Source organism: Gavia stellata, chromosome 6 (assembly GCF_030936135.1).
Source record: "Gavia stellata isolate bGavSte3 chromosome 6, bGavSte3.hap2, whole genome shotgun sequence".
Lineage (NCBI taxonomy): Eukaryota > Metazoa > Chordata > Aves > Gaviiformes > Gaviidae > Gavia > Gavia stellata.
In genome coordinates this window covers 32,893,820-32,914,937 of record NC_082599.1, presented here as the reverse complement: position 1 = coordinate 32,914,937, position 21,118 = coordinate 32,893,820, and the positions used below count along the sequence as shown (strand labels likewise).

General features: G+C 37.2%; 1 protein-coding gene across 1 annotated transcript in view; it reads left to right on the top strand.

Moving 5' to 3' along the window:
• CRPPA (CDP-L-ribitol pyrophosphorylase A) overlaps positions 1-21,118 on the top strand; it is a 122,565-nt gene that overhangs the window by 61,222 nt on the left and 40,225 nt on the right. Inside the window, exons 7-9 of the mRNA XM_059818889.1 lie at positions 5,242-5,331; positions 6,059-6,151; positions 10,565-10,693. Of these exons, the coding sequence (XP_059674872.1) occupies positions 5,242-5,331; positions 6,059-6,151; positions 10,565-10,693 (312 nt within the window). The remainder of the gene's footprint in view (positions 1-5,241; positions 5,332-6,058; positions 6,152-10,564; positions 10,694-21,118) is intronic.

Here is a 21,118-nt window from a genome sequence, read left to right as displayed (position 1 = left end):
TTTTTTCTCTCCATTTAAACTATTCTGCAATTACTAGTAAGACCATCACTTACCCCTATTGAAAAAAAAGTACATGTTTAAGTGTTGACTTATCTGTATCTATGTACTATGTCTGCATATAACCACTTTAATGATACCATGAAAAACACTTTCAAGCCAGTAAGAAAAGTCAAAGAATGCGTTGTTTGATCAACCAACACTGTGACTCCAAACTATAGCAACCTCAAATCAGACTGGCACCAAAACTAGTTAAAACTTACATGTTTCCAAATTTTCATTGCAGAACCAGTTAATTGTTAGTTGGTTGGGCAAATGCACCATAGGCTCAGGTGAATAAAATACATGTAAAATGACCACAAACCAGGTAATGAGGGCATAAAATGAAGGGATTCCTACTGATACGGGACTGAATTTTTTTTGATGGCTCTATTAAATCAGTTTGTTTAGCTGATGATTTCTAGCACCGTTTTTCTCTTTTGACCCATGTTGTCTTTCCTTATAACAAAGTTCATTGTTAAATTTCTCTTCAGCACCTTCAAAACATTCCTGCAAAGTGACATCTGCCAAAGAACTCCATCAAAATCCATTTCTTGTATTGTTCCTTGAAACATCCTTAGTTATTTTATGAACCTTAGATTGAAAATTTATAAAAACTAATATTTATGTACTGAGTGTCTTGTTTTTAAACAGTAAAATCTCTAAGAGTTAATTTTTAAGCTTACCAATATACAGAACATCTAAATTTGAAGCACCTTAGAATATATCCTCAGGCCTATGATTTCTCGTGAAGCACAGTAACCTTGTGAGAGAGATTTGACTCTGTATGACATGATAATTATTTTAAGCAAGTTAAACGTACCACACTGAAAACTGGGCCTTTTCAAAGGGCTAATTGGAGGGTAATTGATCTAAATAAGATACTAATTGGGAATCATTCAGTAGAGTATGTATTATCTGAAATTTAAACTAACTATGTTCAATATTTTAACCTTCTAGATAGTTTTGACACTCTAGTTCTTAGTAGCAGCCATATTTACTTTTAAGGTATTTGTTAACTTCTAGATGCATCCTTAAAGAAGAACTCAAAAGAAATTTTGTTAGAGAGATTTCTGAGAGAGACTTCAGTAATATAATAATGCCAATAAGAGGGGGAAAAAGACCTAAAAATTTAACTGATGAGGTAAAGAAAATAAAAATAAAAGTTTTTCTAAAAAAAAATTAAGGCAAGTTATTGCTTGCCAAGAATTTTAAGAGTAAGTATTTTATTCATAGTTACTGTAAACTGTATAACTAATAAATGAATGTTTTGCAGAAGATACCTTACTGTGAAAGACATAAGTTGAGTCTTTCCTTCAGTTTATTTAGCCCCTTGTTTTGAAGCAAGCAAACCTAAATGGGGGATGAAGGTATTTTCTTCTGTGACTGGAAATTATGTTCTCCTGCTTATTCAGTGACAAGGTGTTCCTGTTGCATGAAATCTAGTCAACTAGATGAAATTGTGTGGTTTTTTTGTGACTGGATAAATATCCACAAACAGTATATCAAAATATTTGGTTGTTTTCAATTAGGAAATGAACTAGTGTTTTGCTAGTAGAAATTTACTCATTTCTTAATCATTGCATTGTCTGTCTGCTGGATTGGTATTGATTGCGATTTTAAATTCTGATACAATTTAACTAACTTTTACAGATTCCCTATGTCCTGGTAGTATTTTTTGATTTTATGAAAGTGGATGTTGAATAAAGTTGAAACTTCAGCACAGGGCATCTGATAAGTAGAAAAACATTAAAGAAAATATATTTATTATTCATGTTCATAAAAACTTAACATCTCTGCTTCTTTACACTAGCTGAATATCAATTGCTACAGTGACCAGAAGTGATTAGGCAAATCCATATACTTTTCTCTATTTAAACATGGAAACATCATGTGACAAACACTTTTTACTGAGGTGATATTTTTAGGTAATTATTGCTCTCTCAAGTAGCTGATAACTTTGATTAATATTAATATTAAATTAAAAAAAATACTTGTGCATATGATACTAACATGCCAAACAGAATAAGAATTAATTTTAGTTAACTGATGATGTATTGAAGCTTCGAGTTAGGCAGTTGTGCTTACTTTTCCAAGAGAGAAATCTGATTTACTTTTTGCTGTGTAATATGGTGGTAAAACAAAGGCTCAGTGTAATGCTTTATCAAATTATGCAAGTTAAATCAAAACTCTGCTATACGAAATTTTTAAATGTTCAGGAATACTTAAGCATCATGTATTGTAGTATCTCAAGGGAAAAAGAACTAGGCCTTCTCCCTTGAGTCATGTTTGCAGATGACACCAAGTTGGGCGGGAGTGTTGATCTGCTTGAGGGTAGGAAGGCTCTGCAGAGGGATCTGGACAGGCTGGATCGATGGGCCCAGGCCAACTGTATGCGGTTCAACAAGGCCAAGTGCCGGGTTCTACACTTTGGCCACAACAACCCCATGCAACGCTACAGGCTTGGGGACGAGTGGCTGGAAAGCTGCCCCGCAGAAAAGGACCTGGGGGTGTTGATTGACAACCAGCTGAATATGAGCCAGCAGTGTGCCCAGGTGGCCAAGAAGGCCAACGGCATCCTGGCCTGTATCAGAAACAGTGTGGCCAGCAGGAGCAGGGAGGTGATCGTGCCCCTGTACTTGGTGCTGGTGAGGCTGCACCTCCAATCCTGTGTTCAGTTTTGGGCCCCTCACTACAAGAAGGACATGGAGGTGCTGGAGTGTGTCCAGAGAAGGGCGACGAAGCTGGTGAGGGGTCTGGAGCACAAGTCTTCTGAGGAGCAGCTGAGGGAACTGGGGTTGTTCAGTCTGGAGAAGAGGAGGCTGAGGGGAGACCTTATTGCTCTCTACAATTACCTGAAAGGGGGTTGCAGAAAGGTGGGTGTTCGTCTCTTCTCCCAAGTGACAAGTGACAGAACAAGAGGAAATGGCCTCAAGTTGCACCTGGGGAGATTCAGACTGGATATTAGGAAAAAGTTCTTTACTGAGAGAGTGGTAACACAGTGGAATAGACTGCCGAGGGAGGTGGTGGAGTCACCCTCCCTGGAGGTATTCAAGGAGTGTGTGGATGTGGCATTGTCGGACGTGGCTTAATGGGCATGGTGCTGTGTGGTGTGGGTGGGGTTTTTGTTGTGGGTTTTTTTTTTTTGTGTGGTGGTTAATGGTTGGACTTGATGATCTTACAGGTCTTTTCCAACCTTAGTGATTCTGTGATTCTATATATAATATGTCTTTTGGGCAGAAATAAAGCTCATTTGAGCAGTGGAACAGTGAGGTTTACTGGTTTAATAGAAGCAATGTGAAGATTTTTTTTTTTGCCTTATTTTCAAGGGGTTTTTTATTTGCTTCAAAGTGTTATCTTCTCTTAGGGAACAAATTCCTCTTCTGCTACCTGGTTTGCTGTTTTACTTAAGACAATCCTGAAGCTGATAATGCAGTAGAATCTACTTTTTATTAGAATAAGATAATTTCTTAGCTGGTGTTGTAGTTAAAGGTTACAAAATAAGTATGTCTGTGATTAAGTATTCATTGAGGAAATTGTTTTCAGGAGAAATTCTGAGTGAGTGTGGTGGGTTGACCCTGGCTGGATGCCAGGTGCCTACCAAGCTGCTCTTTCACTCCCCCTCCTCAGCTGGACAGGGGAGAGAAGATATAGCAAAAGGCTCATGGGTCGAGATAAGGACAGGGGGAGATCATTCACCAATTACCATCAGGGGCAAAACAGACTTGACTTGGGGAAATTAGTTTAATTTATTGCCAGTCAAATCAGAGTAGGGTAATGAGAAATAAATCCAAACCTTAAAAACACCTTCCCCCCACCCCTCCCTTCTTCCCAGGCTCAGCTTCACTCCAGATTTTCTCTACCTCCTCCCCCTGAGGAGGGAATGGTGGGAGGGTTGTGGTCAGTTCATCACACCTTGTTTTGCTGCTCCTTCCTCCTCAGGGGGAGGACTCCTCACACTCTTCCCCTGCTCCAGCGTGGGGTCCCTCCCACGGGAGACAGTCCTCCACGAATTTCTCCAATGTGGGTCCCTCCCATGGACTGCAGGTCTTCACGAACTGCTCCAGCATGGGTCCCTTCCACAGGGTGCAGTGCTTCAGGAACAGATTGGTCCAGCGTGGGTCCTCCACGAGGTCACAAGTCCTGCCAGCAAACCTGCTGCAGCGTGGGTTCGTCTCTCTCCATGGGTCCACAGGTCCTGCCAGGAGCCTGCTCTGGAGCAGGCTTTCTCCACGGGGTCACAGCCTCCCTTGGGCATCTACCTGCTCCAGCGTGGGGTCCTCCACAGGCTGCAGGTGGATATCTGCTCCACCGGGGACCTCCTTGGGCTGCAGGGGACAGCCTGCCTCACCATGGTCTTAACCACGGGCTGCAGGGGAATCTGCTCCGGTGCCTGGAGCACCTCCTCTCCCTCCTTCTTCACTGACCTTGGTGTTGTAGACAGAGTTGTTTCTCTCACTTATTCTCACTCCTGTCTCTGCTGCTGTTGTCCAGGTTGGTGGGTTTTCCCCCTTCTTTAATATGTTATCCCAGAGGCGCTACCACCATCGCTGATTGGCTCGGCCTTGGCCAGCAATGGGTCCGTCTTGGAGCCGGCTGACATTGGCTCTGTCGGACATAGGAGAAGCTTCTAGCAGCTCCTCACAGAATCCACCCCTGTAGCCCCCCTGCTACCAAAACCTTCCCATGCAAACCCAATACAATGAGTCTTGTCATACGCAGAATCCTAGAATACCTGTGCACTTGGTCTTTCATACGTACTTCTTCAGTTATTTTATTTTTAGTTGCATGAAGACAAAGTAGATATGTATTTGAATATTACAGAGATTTTTCTCAGAATTACAGGTCTGAATCATTAGATTGTCTTGATCCTGTGAACAGTGTTTTCATCTCTGGAAACAGTTGAACATCCTAACCGAGGAAGGAGCGCTAGTGTCTGATACTTCCAGGGCTGTTTCTGGAATGGCTCCCCCTAGCATTATGCTTCAGCAAAAACTTCCAGAAAACTCTGCAGGGTGTTGGACTCCATGCTTCACTGTTGAGTCACCTAGAAATTTGCATAATTTTTAATTCTCATAGTGGAAATAATAATTGCCAGTTTTAAATTATTGGAATGAACAAACTCTGCCTTAATGGTGGAAACTTCAGCAGATAGTTAAGGCTGAAATCAAATTTGTGACATAGTATTTTTTTTTTTCTAATCAGGTTGAAGCTATATCAATATCTCTAAGCAAAAATTATAGCCATCTGCAAAACATGTGTTCAGGACAGTGCTACAATTTTGTTTGCGTAAATGTAAGTAGTATGGATGCATGCTTTTAGTTTTGCACTTCAACTTATTAGTAATGGTAAATAATAATTACGTATTTGAATAATAAGTTGTTTGTTATTTCTGTCTTCTTGGTGTATCCATTCCGATGTTTGGTGTTTCTTATGTGCACCAAACTACACCTTTGAGATACTGGTCCGTTCTTTCTCTCCTGGTTCTGCACTTTGGTCAGTATTTTGTTAACCCAGCAATGAATTCTTAAAAAAAAGAGATGCAACTGAAGGTAGTTTAAAATTTCCTTTCATAGATATTGTATTGAAGTGAATTGTCTCAAGAAGGGGTATGTCATATGTAGTCATCTAAGTGTGCATTGCTACTGTGGTCTAAATTAGTGTTTCCAATTTTGGACACATGCATGCCATGCAATCTGTATTTGGGTCCCTGTATGGGAACAGAAAGGTTTTAGATGAGCCACATCTGAGACCGATCAAGACTCTTAAGCTTGTTTTTTATATATATATTTTTTTTTTTTTCTTAAGGGTAATATTATTAATCTCAATTCTTTTCAAACAGCTATAACTTTAGCAGAGAAAAGCATTACAAATATATTAAAACCAACAAAACAAACAAAACCCCCCAAAACCAAAAAGTGATGTATCTTTTTTTTTTTGTAAATAACAGATCTTTGATTTCCATTTTTATGAAGTCATTGTTTGACGTTTTCAGTAATTCTAAACACTTATTGTCATTTAGGATAAAAAGTATGGCAGTCAAGAAACCCAGCAACTAGTGGATATGTTGGAGAAATCAAATATTCCTCTCTTAAATCCAGTTGTCCTTATTTTGGTAGGTAACTCCTGTAAGTTACTGTGGAAAATATCTAATGAAATATTTTTAAATGTTAGACTAGGCTTAAACTGCTGCTAGCTCTGAATAGAACTGTAAATTGGACTGTAAAGAGCATCGTTTGCACTTCAGCAAATGTACTGCTTGCTGTCAGGAAATAAACCAACACTAGCAAATGACAATTTATTAGTTATCTATTTCTGTGAAAGTCTCATTGTGGCTAGTCATATTGAATTGTTAACTCCTGCTTTGCTGTTGTGCTTCATCTCTGCTGGGGATGCTGCAAATGATGTACTTTGCTTGAATGCTCAGTTGAAACAGAATTAAGTGGCTTTATTTTTTTCTGTGCTGTGTGGTTTATTCAAAGTTTTAAAATTATCATTGCTTTTGTGGTCCAAGGATTAAAAATTAACTTTGAAGTACTTTGCAATATAACTTTAATACATACTTTACTTACTGAGATGTTGTAAGACTGAAACATCTATCCTGGTATGTGGCAAAAATTTTAAAGTGTTTTTTGGCTGAAATTCTCATTATTTCAATATTGCTGCCAAAATAATTTATCATTTCATGTGGACGACAGCTGAAGGTGTACAGGACTTTTATTTTACTCAGACTGTTAAAAAGAGGAAAGTATGAGTAGATTTGAAAGTGTCTGTGCAGTGTAACCACATCCAATTAACTCTGTCATTATGTTTTCTGGCTTAAAAGGTAGATATGAGAAGTATTGGGTGGAATGAGTGTCATTAATGCTGTATGTCATAAGGAGTGTGCCTCTGGAATACATTTATTATACTCTCCAGCAATGACACAAGATAATATGTTGTGATTTTAAAATATATATGAAGCTTTTGAAAAAGGAATAAATAGTTATTTTACATGGGGCCTGAATAGTTTCTGAAGTGCATAGTCTAGTGTTCTAGAGGTAAAACTGAGCATTTACTTCTCAATTTTAGGCTTAATCTGAAATTTAAGTGGTACTTCATTACTGATCTAAGAAATAAAGGAGATATCATGAAGATCAATTACTTTTACAAATGAAAAAATTTATATGCTTACCTATTGTATGCTGTAGTCTTGGAGTGAGCTACTGTTACTCTATGAACATCAATATTTAGCACTTTATTTCTAGACCATCTTTTTTTCTTGACCCTATTTCTGAGTAAGTTCAGGGTGGAGCTTTGACAATCAGAGCAATGGCACACCTCCAATTCTGTTGCCCATTTTCAAGGCTACTGGATGTGCAGAATGCTCTTTTATGGACTGAGAATGTTTTCATTAGTCTGTTATCAAGAATATAAAAAACCATTTCTGTCTGTGTTAAATTTTGGGAAGATGCAGATAAGGTTGAAGTTGTTAGTCAACTAGGTAGTATTGTGGTGTTAAAAGTACGCTTATTTTGTGCCCCATTCATAGCCAATCTCTACTCTGGACTTTGAATTAAGTGCTTTTTTAGTGACACACATGGAATGTGAGAGCTTTGTTTTAATAATTGTAGTTACAAATATTCTGGACTTAATATTTCCTGAGAAATATGTATGAATGCAAATAATGCTTACACAAGCTCACCCTGAAACTCAGGTTTTGCCCCTAAGATACTAGATACTGAAGTCATTGCAGAATCCAGCACCATTTTTAATGAAAGTGTACTTGCTTGAGCAGCCTGCGGCATGCACAAATTATTTAGGTGGACACCTTTTAAAATAGCCTCAGGATAAAATGATCCATTTAATCCCTGTACTGTACACCATATCCATCAGTTTTTCCTCACAACTGCTTGAAATTTCCCAAAAGAAGACAGTGGGAGAAAAGTCTCATAACTAGGTGGAAGCAGCTGCTAACATTTAAAACACAAATATACATCTATTTGTTAATAGTAGCTTTAAAGAATGAAGTACCCTAACTATAAAAAGGCATTTTATGCTACACATTCAGATTTTACGGAGTTACCACACTATCTTTTAGAAATCCAAGAAGGAAAAAATTAGGAGGACTGGAAAGTATGTTTTAAATGACTAAAGAATTAGCTAAACAAATCATTGTCTCATATTAATCACTGGGAACTATTTAAGTCCTTTAAACTTCCGATCCCTAAAACTCATTACAGATTATATGGCTGGGGGATAGAATCTTATAGAATCTTCCTTCAGCAGTCTTTAATTAAATTCAGTGTTGGGTGTCCTCTTCACTAAGGCTTATGAGTGGGATTCTCTTCAGTTTTATTCTTTGCTATATACTTCATTTAACATAAGACCTGAATGCATTGTTAGTGAAAAGTCCTGTAAGACACTTTCTTTTGATGTAAAAGGGCACACTAATACTTCTCAGGCAAATGTGACTCAGAATTTTAAGCAATATGATGACATTTAAATGCATAGGTTTTAGATACTAGCTGTATGGGAAACATTATTCTTTTCTACTCTCAAAAGTAAAACTGTTCCTGGTAGTGAAGACTTGAAAGGCTACATGAGGAAAGCAGCTAACTGCTTCCATTCTAACCTCCTAATTAGGAACAGTCTAATGTAGACTTTTGTATAATTGGACAGTTCTTGTCCATTCTTTGATTTCAGGACATGTGTAACTTTTTCATAACAATTTGATAATTAAGAGAATCAGTTTTATTTTTCCTTCCAACGTTCAGCGTCTTTGGTTGTAAAAATGACAGGTGTCAGATTGTCTGTTTAACCAGTCTGGGGAGAATTATCCCAGTAAAAGGATGAGCTTGCACTGGACATGATGACTTCTGTCCGTACTCCCTCCTATAAATTGCCATAGATTGCAAAGTCTGTCCTTTATCCTGGTGCCTGACTGGAGGTTTTTGTAGCATTTGTAAGCTGAAGCAGCAATTGGACTACTGTGTGTGGACATAGCAGAAAAGGGAAGATTAATGTTACAGGAGAAATAGGAAGCACAGAGGTAAACTTCGTGCAATTATTTGTATGCATCAAACCAGTATCCTGCCCAACTCTGCTATAAGCAGAAGGATGATATTCTTAAACTGACGTTACTTTTCAGAGTAATACATATTCACGTTTGTAGATGCTATGAATGGATATGATTTTTATTTTGTTGTTTTTACTTAGGGATAGAAAGAAAGGAATGCTAGTACTTCAGCTCTGTAGTTGCCAGTATTTGTATTTCAGTACAAAAGTAAGTTTGAGAATAACTTCTTAAAGCTGTGAAACAGAATAATGATAAGTAGGTGTTAGGTTGTGTTCTCTCAAAATAATAGGTTTTAAAATATCTTGTAAATTGCTGTAAATGAGCAGTACTTAGCCTTGTTTTGAGTAAAAAAATAACAAAAAAATGCGTGCTTGAAAATTAATCTCTGCCTGTGTAGTAGAAGACAATAGCTTTGCTCCTGGTGAATATGCACTTAGAGAGTAAACAGCTTTTAAAGTGTTGCAAAGGAAAATAAGTAAAAACTGTCAGGATAAATTGAACATAAGGTATAAAGGGAACTTGAAATAATTTTCCCAAGCACAGATTTCTGGGGCTACCTCTATACTCCTACCTCTCTGTAGTACTTACAGATAAGTTTTATATCAATGGAATCGTTCAGCCAGAAAAATATTTTCTGTTTCTTTTAAGGGGAGTGGTATTTCTGCTATTAATAAATGCTGAAAAGTTATATGTACAAATCGTGATCCTTAATTTTGATTTCTACAGTTAATAGAAACTTTGTAAAGTAAACTGATTAAACTGTGGAACATGTAAGCCTTGGGAAAGGATTGAGCTAGTTGTCACCTCCCTGGAGATAGCAGTTCAGGTCCTGTAAGACGCACCATGTTTGTGCAGCATCCCTGCTGGATACGAGACCTGCCTTTCCCTGCCCAAGAGCTCAGGATAGTCATATCCCTACCTCCTTTTGAAATAGTTTCTGCTTTTTAAACTTGAAGTGTTATCTTGAAATTAATCCAATTTAGGCAACTAATATGCTACACTGAAAAGGTAGTAAATCCAAAATAAATCTTTAAAGAATGCAGTTCCATTTTGAAAACCTTTAAGGTGCTTAAGAAAAACACCTGTATTTCTCTAGAATCCTGATAGCAAAAAAAAAAAAAAAGGGAAAAAGTCTGTCAAAATTAGATTAGAAGTTACAAAAGAATGTTGTTTATTTTCTGATTTAATTGAATATTTTTAATAGGCAGTTAGAACATTGTGTTCTGATGTGTTCTGGCATATTGGTTCCACTGTGCTTTGAAAAGAAATAATTTTCATGTTACTAAATATATAAGTAGTGGAATTCAATAGTAATAGATGCTAACTAAGGAAAACCTTTGTTAGCCTGTATTTTTATGTGTGCTTAATACATAAAAATGAGATACTGAAAACTGACAGTCTAAACTAACACACTATGGAAAAAGTAGAATTTGTTTTTGTTTGTTTTTTTCCTTATTTGTTCCTTTGCAGGTGCACTTGGATATTTCAGCAAATACTTCTTTCAGCATTGGGATGGAAGAATTAACTAGGATCAAGAAATTTGCAAGGGAAGTGAAAAAGAAAAATATTTTGGTTTATGGTCTCCTTATCCAATACAAGGTATGTAATTCTTTTTCTACATGCAAATTATCTTCTTTTGTGATTTATATGATTAATGATAGAATCTTCATTCAAAACAAAATCAAAGGGAAATAAATACAACATGAAAAATATTTTTTAGGAAGGTTCTTGCCTGTTCTTGTTCAAAATTCAGAATAGCCTGTAGTTATAGGCAAAAATATAAGCATTTTGATTAGAGAGGAATAAATGGTAAACATTTTTTAAAAGCATGTGAAAATGTCAGGGCCCTTTTTCTATTTGCTTTTCTGCTTTGAAACTTGCTTTTTGCAGCATTAAAAAAGTGAAAAATAGTAAAAGTACATTTGATCAGTGGTTCTGCAGAATTTTACATTCCTCATCAAAACAGTGTTTGGTATTCAAGTGACAGAAAGGGCATGGCATATAGGTGTAAAAACAATGTCTATGTCTGCAATAGCAGCAAATTGCCTCAGCTGGAGGGGTTAGCACTCCAGCATCCCTTGTACTCACAAAAGCTATTTAAAATAAACTATTTTGCCTGGGAAACATGTTCTGCCAACCAGAAAAGTGGTCTGCCTTTCCTCCAGTGCAGACATAGTCTTTGCAGTGTCTTAACTTAGTAAATGGTGAAGGAAGAAGTGAGTTAGGTATTCAATGGGAATTTTAATAAAGAAGAAGGAATGTAATCTCAACTGATTTCTTTTTTTTAGGTTGATTTAGGCATTTGGGTTTATATATAATTGATTAAACATGGCTATAGTTAGATATCTTTTTCTGGTATACCAAAGACTTGATTTTCCCACCAGATTCTATGGCTTTATCAAGAGCTATGACTACGAATACCTATCACTTCATGCTTTTACAGACTTCTGATGCCAATAGAATATGAATAATGCTATTATATGACATTAGTTTGTCTCTTGTTCGTACAACATAAAAAGGCATACAACTATTTTCAATTTTCTTTCTGGTACTATCAACCCCCCTTTTTCCATGGTGAATTCTGGCTTCCTTTGGTAGAAATCATTTGAATAACTGTTGAAATGTAGCTCCAAGAGACACCTTATCATGGGAAAAGGTAGCATTGCAAATATTCCTTTAGTGTAAGTACAGGTTTTTTCCTTTTAAACTTCATTGGGTGTATATATGATTTTATATGCAAATGGATCAAATATACATATGTGGATAACACAGTTAATAAAGCTGACTAGAAAAAAGGAAAAACTTCTATAATCTTCAGTGGATTTTTGTGACCATGGCACCAAAACACTTTATCGGTAACAGGCATGTATAAGAACAACATGAGATCTAAATGGAAATTCTTGATCCTTGGTGGTAAGAGAATTGCAGCAGAATGCTGCTTCCATTTTTTGAAAATAAGAAGCTAAAATGATTATGGAAGATCACTGCAGGCAGAGTCGTCATTTATTAGCATGGAAAAAGTATTATATAGAGTAAAACACTTCTTGCAAAGTAAATTACTTCTAGCTATCTTGTTTTAAAATGGCTGTAAAATATGTCCTGCTAACAAAGATGGGGATATAGTCCTGAGTTCCTGCTTGTCACTGTTTTGATAGATGACTAACGTCATAATATATATGACAGATAGATATATATATATTTATAGAGAGAGATATATATTTCTTTTGGCTGCAGAGCTACAAGGAACGTAATTGTTTCTAGGTGAATACCTATGGAATGACTTGACACTCTCTACAATTACCTGAAAGAGGGTTGCAGAGGGGTGGGTGCTGGTCTCTTCTCCCAAGTGACTAGCGACAGGTTGAGAGGCAATGGCCTCAAGTTGTGCCGGGGAGGTTCAGGCTGGATATTAGGAAAAAGTTCTTTAGTGAGAGAGTGGTGAAGCATTGGAACAGGCTGCCCAGGGAGGTGGTGGAGGCACCATCACTGGAGGTGTTCAAGGAAAGTGTGGATGTGGCATTGCAGGACATGGTTTAATGGGCATCGTGGTGTTGGTTGATGGTTGGACTTGATGATCTTGCAGGTCTTTTCCAACCTTAATGATTCTGTGATGTAATCCAAACTTTATTGCTGGTCTGGGGGAGAGTGAGAGGGGGGTGCTATGAACAAAAGCAATTTTTTAAGTGAAAAGACATCTTTAAAGCACTTTCTTTTTCTTAAAATTCCAAAGCATGATTTGAGTCACCAAGGTATTTTATTTTTAGTACAATCCATTAGCTAATAGGTGAATCCACGGGTGATTTTTCATGCTTGAGGATGGAAAGGTGAATTTCATAGAGGCTTGATGGGGGGGTCCAGAGGAAGTCAAAACACAAAAAGCACCTGCTGCTGTAATGCAGGATACTCAGCCTAATGTCGCAATAACTTCTGTCAGTATCAGCTTTCCAGAAGTCTCTGAAAGCTATAGTTTGTTTCAGGAAAAGAGTGATGACAGATTACTTCATGGAGCTTCCCTCTAGCTGACAGGTTTATATCATCACTACCAGACATGCATGGTTGATATGCACATGTTTACTAATTCAAAAACAGGGATAAAATGTAAGGGATGAGGAATTTATTGAGACACATGACCATGGTAATACTGAGGTGAAATTATTTTATGTTTAGAAGGTTTATATGATTAAGTGCGTGTGATGATATGTTGATATAAAAGAATATGGGGGCACTCTTTAAGATTCTACATTAGGAAAGTAAATTTGTTGAAATATTTTTTGAGATATATAATTGTTTTTTATGTTTTGGAAATGGAATTGAAATGCTTTTGGAACCTAGGAGTACATTTTTGATAGTATTGGAGGAGATGTGAAGCCCTGAGAAAAGGTATAAGTCTTCATTTTCATTCCTTAAATGCAGTGTTTTTTTGATATTTAGAAAAATATATCAAGTACTTCTGTGAATATTTGATACTCCAAGAAGCTAATCAGGAAAATTAAAGGAAACGACTTTAATGTGCTTTATAAATTACCTGCTTTGTACCTTCTGTTTGCTCAAAATGAGTGCATGTTCACAGCTTGTACACAAATAGTTATTTGTCTCATAAACATCATGCATGGAATACCAAATTACTGATATTGATACAAAGATTGGATCCACTTCATAACAGCTCTAATTTGCATTCTGAAAATATTGTTGATTTAAATTTCACTTATGAAAATATTTTTAAAGACAGTTCTTTTCTAAAACAGTTCCATAATGTTAGAAATGGTTTACATATTCATAACATGGGAAAAGAGTATTCAGTAAATTCCAGAGTCTGAACTTGTGGAGTTAGCTTTTGAGGGTTTTTCAGATGAGTTGAAGGAAATAGCTGATAAGCAAGGTGAACGAAAAATAGGGAGGAAAAAAATCCAGTTTTTATGGAAGATAAAACCGGCATATGTTGATAACAATGTTAGTAGAATTCCAACTGTTTTGATTTAATGAGTACTTTACCTTGAAGATAGCAATGCCTAGTATGCTATTATTATATATCAGAATAAGAAATTTTTTTTAATAGTTCTTAGTCTAGTAGGTTGTAATGCAGAATGGCAATTCTGATTATTAGGAGGAAAACCTATAAAAAGAAGCCAAGTTATTCTTAAATAAACAAAGTTTTACTTGAAAGGGCTGTTAAGAATTGCTAAGAAAGCAAAGAATACAAAAGGTAATGTCAAGACATTGCATCCATGTAGGGCTGGAAATACATTAATCTTAAAAGCATTGTTTTATATCATTCAAACTACAAGATCTGGGAGGGAACCTCAGCTGCATGTGGTAGTTATTTGTTGATCTGTGTTCTGAGCAATGGAATAATACTGAACTTGGGTCTTGATCTCACAAACACATGCATTATCATCTTCGAACGTATCCTAGGTAGTTAATGGTTTTATACTTAAATATGACAGTAATGTTTTTTTAAAAAAAAATACTGTTTTCTTTATTTCTTGCTATTCTCCCTTTTAAAATAATAATGTCTTATGACTGAATTACAAAAAATATTCAACATATAAAAAGAAAATATAAACAGCATTTCCTAATATGGAAGTGCAAATTCACAAGTTTGTAAAGGTTGCAGTAATAAAATCTTGGTCTAGAAGTTTCAGCAATAACTTTGTTACTTTTCACAGAGAATAAAAAGAAACAATTATAATCTAAAATAAAGCATGCATGGATGGACATAGGAAGCCACAGAAAGCTTTAAAATATGAAAGTAATACTAATGTATCTTGGTTTAGAACTACATTAATTTTAAATAATCCTACTTCAGAGAGACATTGACAAAATGTCAGGTCAGAACAGCAAATATATGCTAAGGCTCGCATGGGGTAAGGTGCCCCCCCTAATACTTTTGCCTCTGAAACCACTACTTAATTAAGATAAAGGGTCTATTCACTAACAATCAGAAAAATCACATTCCATACACTAAAAAGAGACAAGTAACGCAATAGAATAATTGTTATGAAGCTGCTTGAAACTAAACAGAAACTGAACTGTGGGTGATTTCTTATGCAAACATACTGGACATTTATTGTAGTCTTTAAGATGTTTTGAAGACAGGAGACCCATCTACAGTGTGCCTGAGGGCTCAAGAAATACTTAAAGTGCTAAATGTATTTTCTGTCTGACTTGTAAACCAAAAAGGTAAACGTTTATGGTTTCTTTTTCATCAAAGATCCCTTAAAAATAGTATTATGTGCAGACATCAGGGCAGTAGTTCTCAAAACAGGGACACAACCCCAAATGAGATCAACCAAGTGGCAAAGCAGAAGGTGGTTTGGCAACCAGTAGTGAGATCATGAGCCTGAAGGGCAAATGAAGTAAAACCACAAACCGAAAGTTTGATAACTTGTTGAAAACAAATGAGCCATGCCCTATATGACCCCTGCATGCTTCTTAACTTATTTAATAATCAGCATAGAATTGGTCAAATGATTGCAATCTGATTAGAATGATTGGAATGCTGCCTGGAGATCCCTCTCTTCTCAAGGTGACACTATGTCAGCTGCAATGACATAATAGATTGTAATGAATCTGGAAACCTCCATCGATTCATAGAAGTCCTTAACGCCAAGTAATTACTGTTCAGTATTTTCAAGAGCCAGAAACTGAGCTTTTAAGTAGCATGATCCTATGGACTATTTACTCTTTCTTCAAGGAAAATTGGGCAAATGAGTGATGAGCCAGAGTGATCTTGCTTGCACAGAGTGTGGGACAGAGAGGGAAACCAAATCCAGTTTGAAACTTTCTATGTGAGTAACCTGATAGAAATCAGCATCTGTAAGCTTATTAATACAAAGGCCTAGCAAGTCATTCACCAATAAAACCAGAGATTGATATTTATGGAGGCTGGACACTAATTTATCCTTAATTATTACTGCTGTCTGCGATCAGTCATGACTGCATATTTTGCAATAGGTAGAAATGACATGATGAAAAAGCTTTACAAACGCTGACTTCTAAAATAAAACTACAAGTAACTCTGGAATTTTCAGTGAATAAAAGATACAGAACTGAGGGCTCTGTTAACTTGATAATAAATCAAACAAAAACCTATTCTCTTGGGAATGACTCACACAAAAATAGTAAGATCGCTTATAAAGGACAATATTCTGAATGGGCCATATCACCTTTTAATGCCCCCAAAAGATGGTAGTAGAATTTATGGAATAAAATGTGTATAGGTGATATTTTGCATATATCAATTTTCAGATTTTTAGTAATTTCAGTAATATTTAGCTTATCTTCATATTTGAATTTTGCAGTTGGGTGGAGATTAGTTGAAGGAGACTAATTTGCTTTGGTGAAAAAGATCATACTTTTATGGAGAAGAATCATTGTGCTCCATCAGTATTTTCACACACATGAACAATTACAGATAACTTTCTGACCCACTTTCCATCATCTGTCAGCAGTCCTGGTTAACAGGGGAGGTCCCAGGGGACTGGAGGTTAGCCAATGTGACGCCCATCTACAAGAAGGGCCAGAAGGAGGATCTGGGGAACTACAGGGCTGTCAGTCTGACCTCAGTGCCAGGGAAGATTACAGAGCAGATCATCTTGAGTGCCACCGCATGGCACGTACAGAACAACCAGGTGATCAGGCCCAGTCAGCACGGGTTTATGAAAGGCCTGACTAACCTGATCTGCTTCTATGACAAGGTGACCTGCTTAGTGGATGAGGGAAAGGCTGTGAATGTTGTTTACCTTTAGTAAAAGGACTTTAGTAAAACCTTTGACACCATTTCCCACAGCATTCTCCTGGAGAAACTGACTGCTCATGGCTTGGATGGGCACACTCTTTGCTGGGTGAAAAACTGGCTGGATGTCTGGGCCCAAAGGGTTGTGGTGAATGGAGTTAAATCCACTCGGCAGCTGGTCACAAGTGGTGTCCCCCAGGGCTCATTTTTGGGGCCGGTCTGGTTTAATGTGTTTATCGATGATCTGGATGAGGGGATTGAGTGCTCCCTCAGCAAGTTTGCAGATGACACCAAGTTGGGTGGGAGTGTTGATCTGCTTGAGGGTAGGAAGGCTCTGCAGAGGGATCTGGACAGGCTGGATCGATGGGCCCAGGCCAATTGTATGAGGTTCAACAAGGCCAAGTGCCGGGTCCTGCACTTGGGTCACAACAACCCCATGCAACGCTACAGGCTTGGGAAAGAGTGCCTGGAAAGCTGCCCTGCAGAAAAGGACCTGGGGGTGTTGATTGACAGCCAGCTGAATATGAGCCAGCAGTGTGCCCGGGTGGCCAAGAAGGCCAACGGCATCCTGGCCTGTATCAGAAACAGTGTGGCCAGCAGGAGCAGGGAGGTGATCGTGCCCCTGTACTCGGCACTGGTGAGGCCGCACCTCGAATGCTGTGTTCAGTTTTGGGCCCCTCACTACAAGAAGGATATTGAGGTGCTGGAGTGTGTCCAGAGAAGGGCGACGAAGCTGGTGAGGGGTCTGGAGCACAAGTCTTCTGAGGAGTGGCTGAGGGAACTGGGGTTGTTCAGTCTGGAGAGGAGGAGGCTGAGGGGAGACCTTATCGCTCTCTACAACTACCTGAAAGGGGGTTGCAGAGAGGTGGGTGTTGGTCTCTTCTCCCAAGTGACTAGCGACAGGACAAGAGGAAATGGCCTCAAGTTGCTCCAGGGGAGGTTTAGATTGGATATTAGGAAAAACTTGTTCACTGAATGGGTTGTCAGGCATTGGAACAAGCTGCCCGGGGAGGTGGTGGAGTCACCATCCCTGGAGGTATTAAAAGGATGCGTGGATGTGGTGCTTAGGGGCATGGTTTATTGGTGAACTTAGCAGGGTTAGGTTAACAGTTAGACTTGATGATCTTAAAGGTCTTTTCCAACCCAAATGATTCTGTGATTCTATGATAGTTTTGTCTTTGATTTTGTTTTGAAATCTTGAACAGCTCATTGTTCATTCATATACTTTGCTGTGTGAATGTGTGGAAATCTTAACAAGCTTTGTTCAAAAGTTGTATGATCAAAAGCATTGGTCCATCTGGTTGACTTGATCATCAGAATTTTTTGTCTGTCAGACTTGCTTACATGAAAGCACATTTACACGAGCTTCTGAAAATAGCACAGTTTTTAAATATACATTTAGTCATACTGTTTGTAACAACTGCCTGTTAGCACAACATGTTTCTATAATTTTTACATGTTAGTATCAAAATTGTTGGAGAAATCTCTTAAGATTTCTGTCAATGAAATATTTATACTACTTAACTACAGAAAGTCAGTTCTAAATTTAATGTTGGAAAGACAGATAGCTGAGCAGTTCCAAATAAATATTTCTGTGTGTGAATATTTTTTTTTCTGCTATGTAATGTATACAGAAATAATAAACCAGCTAGGTGGCTTTTTATTTTGAACTGAAATCTATTTGACTAAACCATCCTTCTACATCTGTTTTGTACCGTTCAAATTAAAAAAGGTCACGTCTCTGGAACATCAGTCAATTAAGAAATATATTAATTCCAAGTTTAACAAAATGTTGGTTAAACTTTGGGCTTTGAGTCAGGAAAGGTCATAAACATTTGAGTGTTAAATTATTTAACAAAACCTGGAAATCTTACTTTTGCTTGAAACGCTCCGAATACCGTTGCGGAAAGTACAGCTGCTTGCCTGTAGTGCTGCTGATTTTGGTAGGTATCCTGAAGCCTGATTCTGGATCATATGGATCAATAAGTTGTGATTGTTATTCTTTTTTTCAGGGTTTTAGTGTGTCTACCTTGAATGCACGCATACATGCTCTTACGTTTGCTTGCTCACTTTCTTTCGCTGTCTTTCTCTCTCCCTTGCCTTTCCTTGTTTCCCCTCAAGTCTTCCTCCTCTCCTAGCCAAAACAAGTAATAAATTAGTGGATGTATTGCAACTGTGCAACTTTACTAAAGGCATTCAACTGAAGCATTTCTACAAACTAACTTCGCAATGCAGTACCAAATTCCCCATCTGAAGAAGATGAGCTTTTTAGAAAAATTATTGGTAACCTTTTGGGTTTTCATTAAATAACTGTATAGGTTTTTATCAGAGAAAGGTTGGAAAGTTGCTCAATTTGTCTCTGCTATTACAGTTTCTACGAGTTTAACAAGCTGCACAGAAAATGATGAGACTAATGTTTTATGCCTTTTACACATGACCTCTTTAGACTTATTTCAGCTATTGAACTTATAATTGGAGGAATCAGAGATCTCCCATCACCTTGTCAGCCAAAATGATTAAGGCATGTAGACTTACCTTAAAAGTTATGTCTTCATAAAATGGTCTTTAAACTTCCTTGCTTTTATAGCCCAGTTCATACATTCCGGCAATGTTAGTCAATAAAGGTTGATGGTTGTTTCGTTTGTGGATATTTTAATTGTATAAAATATATTACTCAAAAATAGCCTAATAGTATGGAGTGGAATTTTGGGGAACAAGTGGATTCAAAAGGTGAAATGCTAAGCTCTCTAGAGGAAAGGAAAATATGTAATATACAATGTAGCAACTTAGAAAAGTGTGTATGTATTAATTATGCTAGGTACTTTAATGTGATAGGAAATAAACATTGAGTTGGAACCATCTGCAAAAACAAATACTATGAGCACCAAATCTGAGTTTCATCTTCAAACCTGTTAGTGTGAGTTATTCTGACTTTTTTTCTGTCTTATGAAAGCTTTGATGTTGACCTGCTATCTCTTAGTGGAAACATAAACATTTAAGATGAAAGGATTTTGACACAAAACTTTGTTTGCAAACAAACTGCTTTTAACTTCTTTTTTCCATTGCTAGCTTGCCTAACAGAAACCTGTGAAGTCCATTGTATCTGTTTATGGACAGTTGCACTTTTGAATTGTTAGTGCTGCAATTCTCGACTTAAAGTAATGCTTGTACTCTTTTACTGTCTTAAGCTACTCATCAAAAATTAGTCTTCTCACCTTGCTTCCATGCTGTCCCCCAAAGGCATAATGTAGCAGTTAACCAAAATAATCACCTGTAGTACAGAGTACATCTGCTTTTTCTGGCTTAGCTCTGAATACATAAAACAACAATAAAAAAGCAACTTACTAAATTTGTTATGTGTGCTTAAGAGGCATTTTGAAAATGTTACCAGCTTGATGTTGTGTTAGTTTCCTAATGATCTTTTGTATTTTGGATGTAATTTTTTAGTGAAAAATATGGCTGAAATTTTTCAGATAACTTTTTCTAGTTTTAATGCAAAGTTATTAAACAACTCTGAAAATAGGAGTTTATAGAGTCAGTGCTAGCTTGGCTGGTAATATAGAAGTTGATCAGTATTTTACTGTAGAGCTGTCTTCTCTGAAAGGTGTGTTCTCTGTTGCCTTATAGGTCTTGTATTTAATCATATGGCAAAGATATGTAACATTTCTGCAGAATTCAGTGTTTCTACAGGCAAAGATCAGTAATTTATCGTTGGATACAAGTAAATTAATGGAGCAGAAAGATATCAGTTGTGCTTTAATTTTTTTTTTACTGTGCCATGTAACTTCCCACTTCAACAATATAACTTCCGCAGTTTGTAACACATTTTCATCACTGTATTTGACCAGGAAAACTTATGAAGTTCTTGTACATTGTTAGTAACTGAAACCATTCTGCAGCTTTTGCTGCAGCCCTCAAAGTATGGTAGCTCCTAAAATTTGTGCAGCAGAGGCAGTGGCCATCAAATCTATCTTGGGAGTGTTAATTTCCACTTTCACGCTTTCCCTCTATTTACAAGCAGGAAACAAATAATCCAGCCCCAGGCAGACTTTGGGGGGTTTCTTTACAAGGCTTGGAAGCAGTACTTGAGGTTTCTGTATGGATTTGAGATACTAAGCCCCAAATCTTATTTGTTGTTTATATCAGATTGTTCATATGAAAGTCATCCATTATGGAACATACCCAGTGCTGAAATATATTATTATATGTAAAATTATGCTTTATGGCAAAAGCCCTATAATGTCAAGAATGACAAATGCCCTTTACTCCCCAGCCTGTGCACAGCCTTC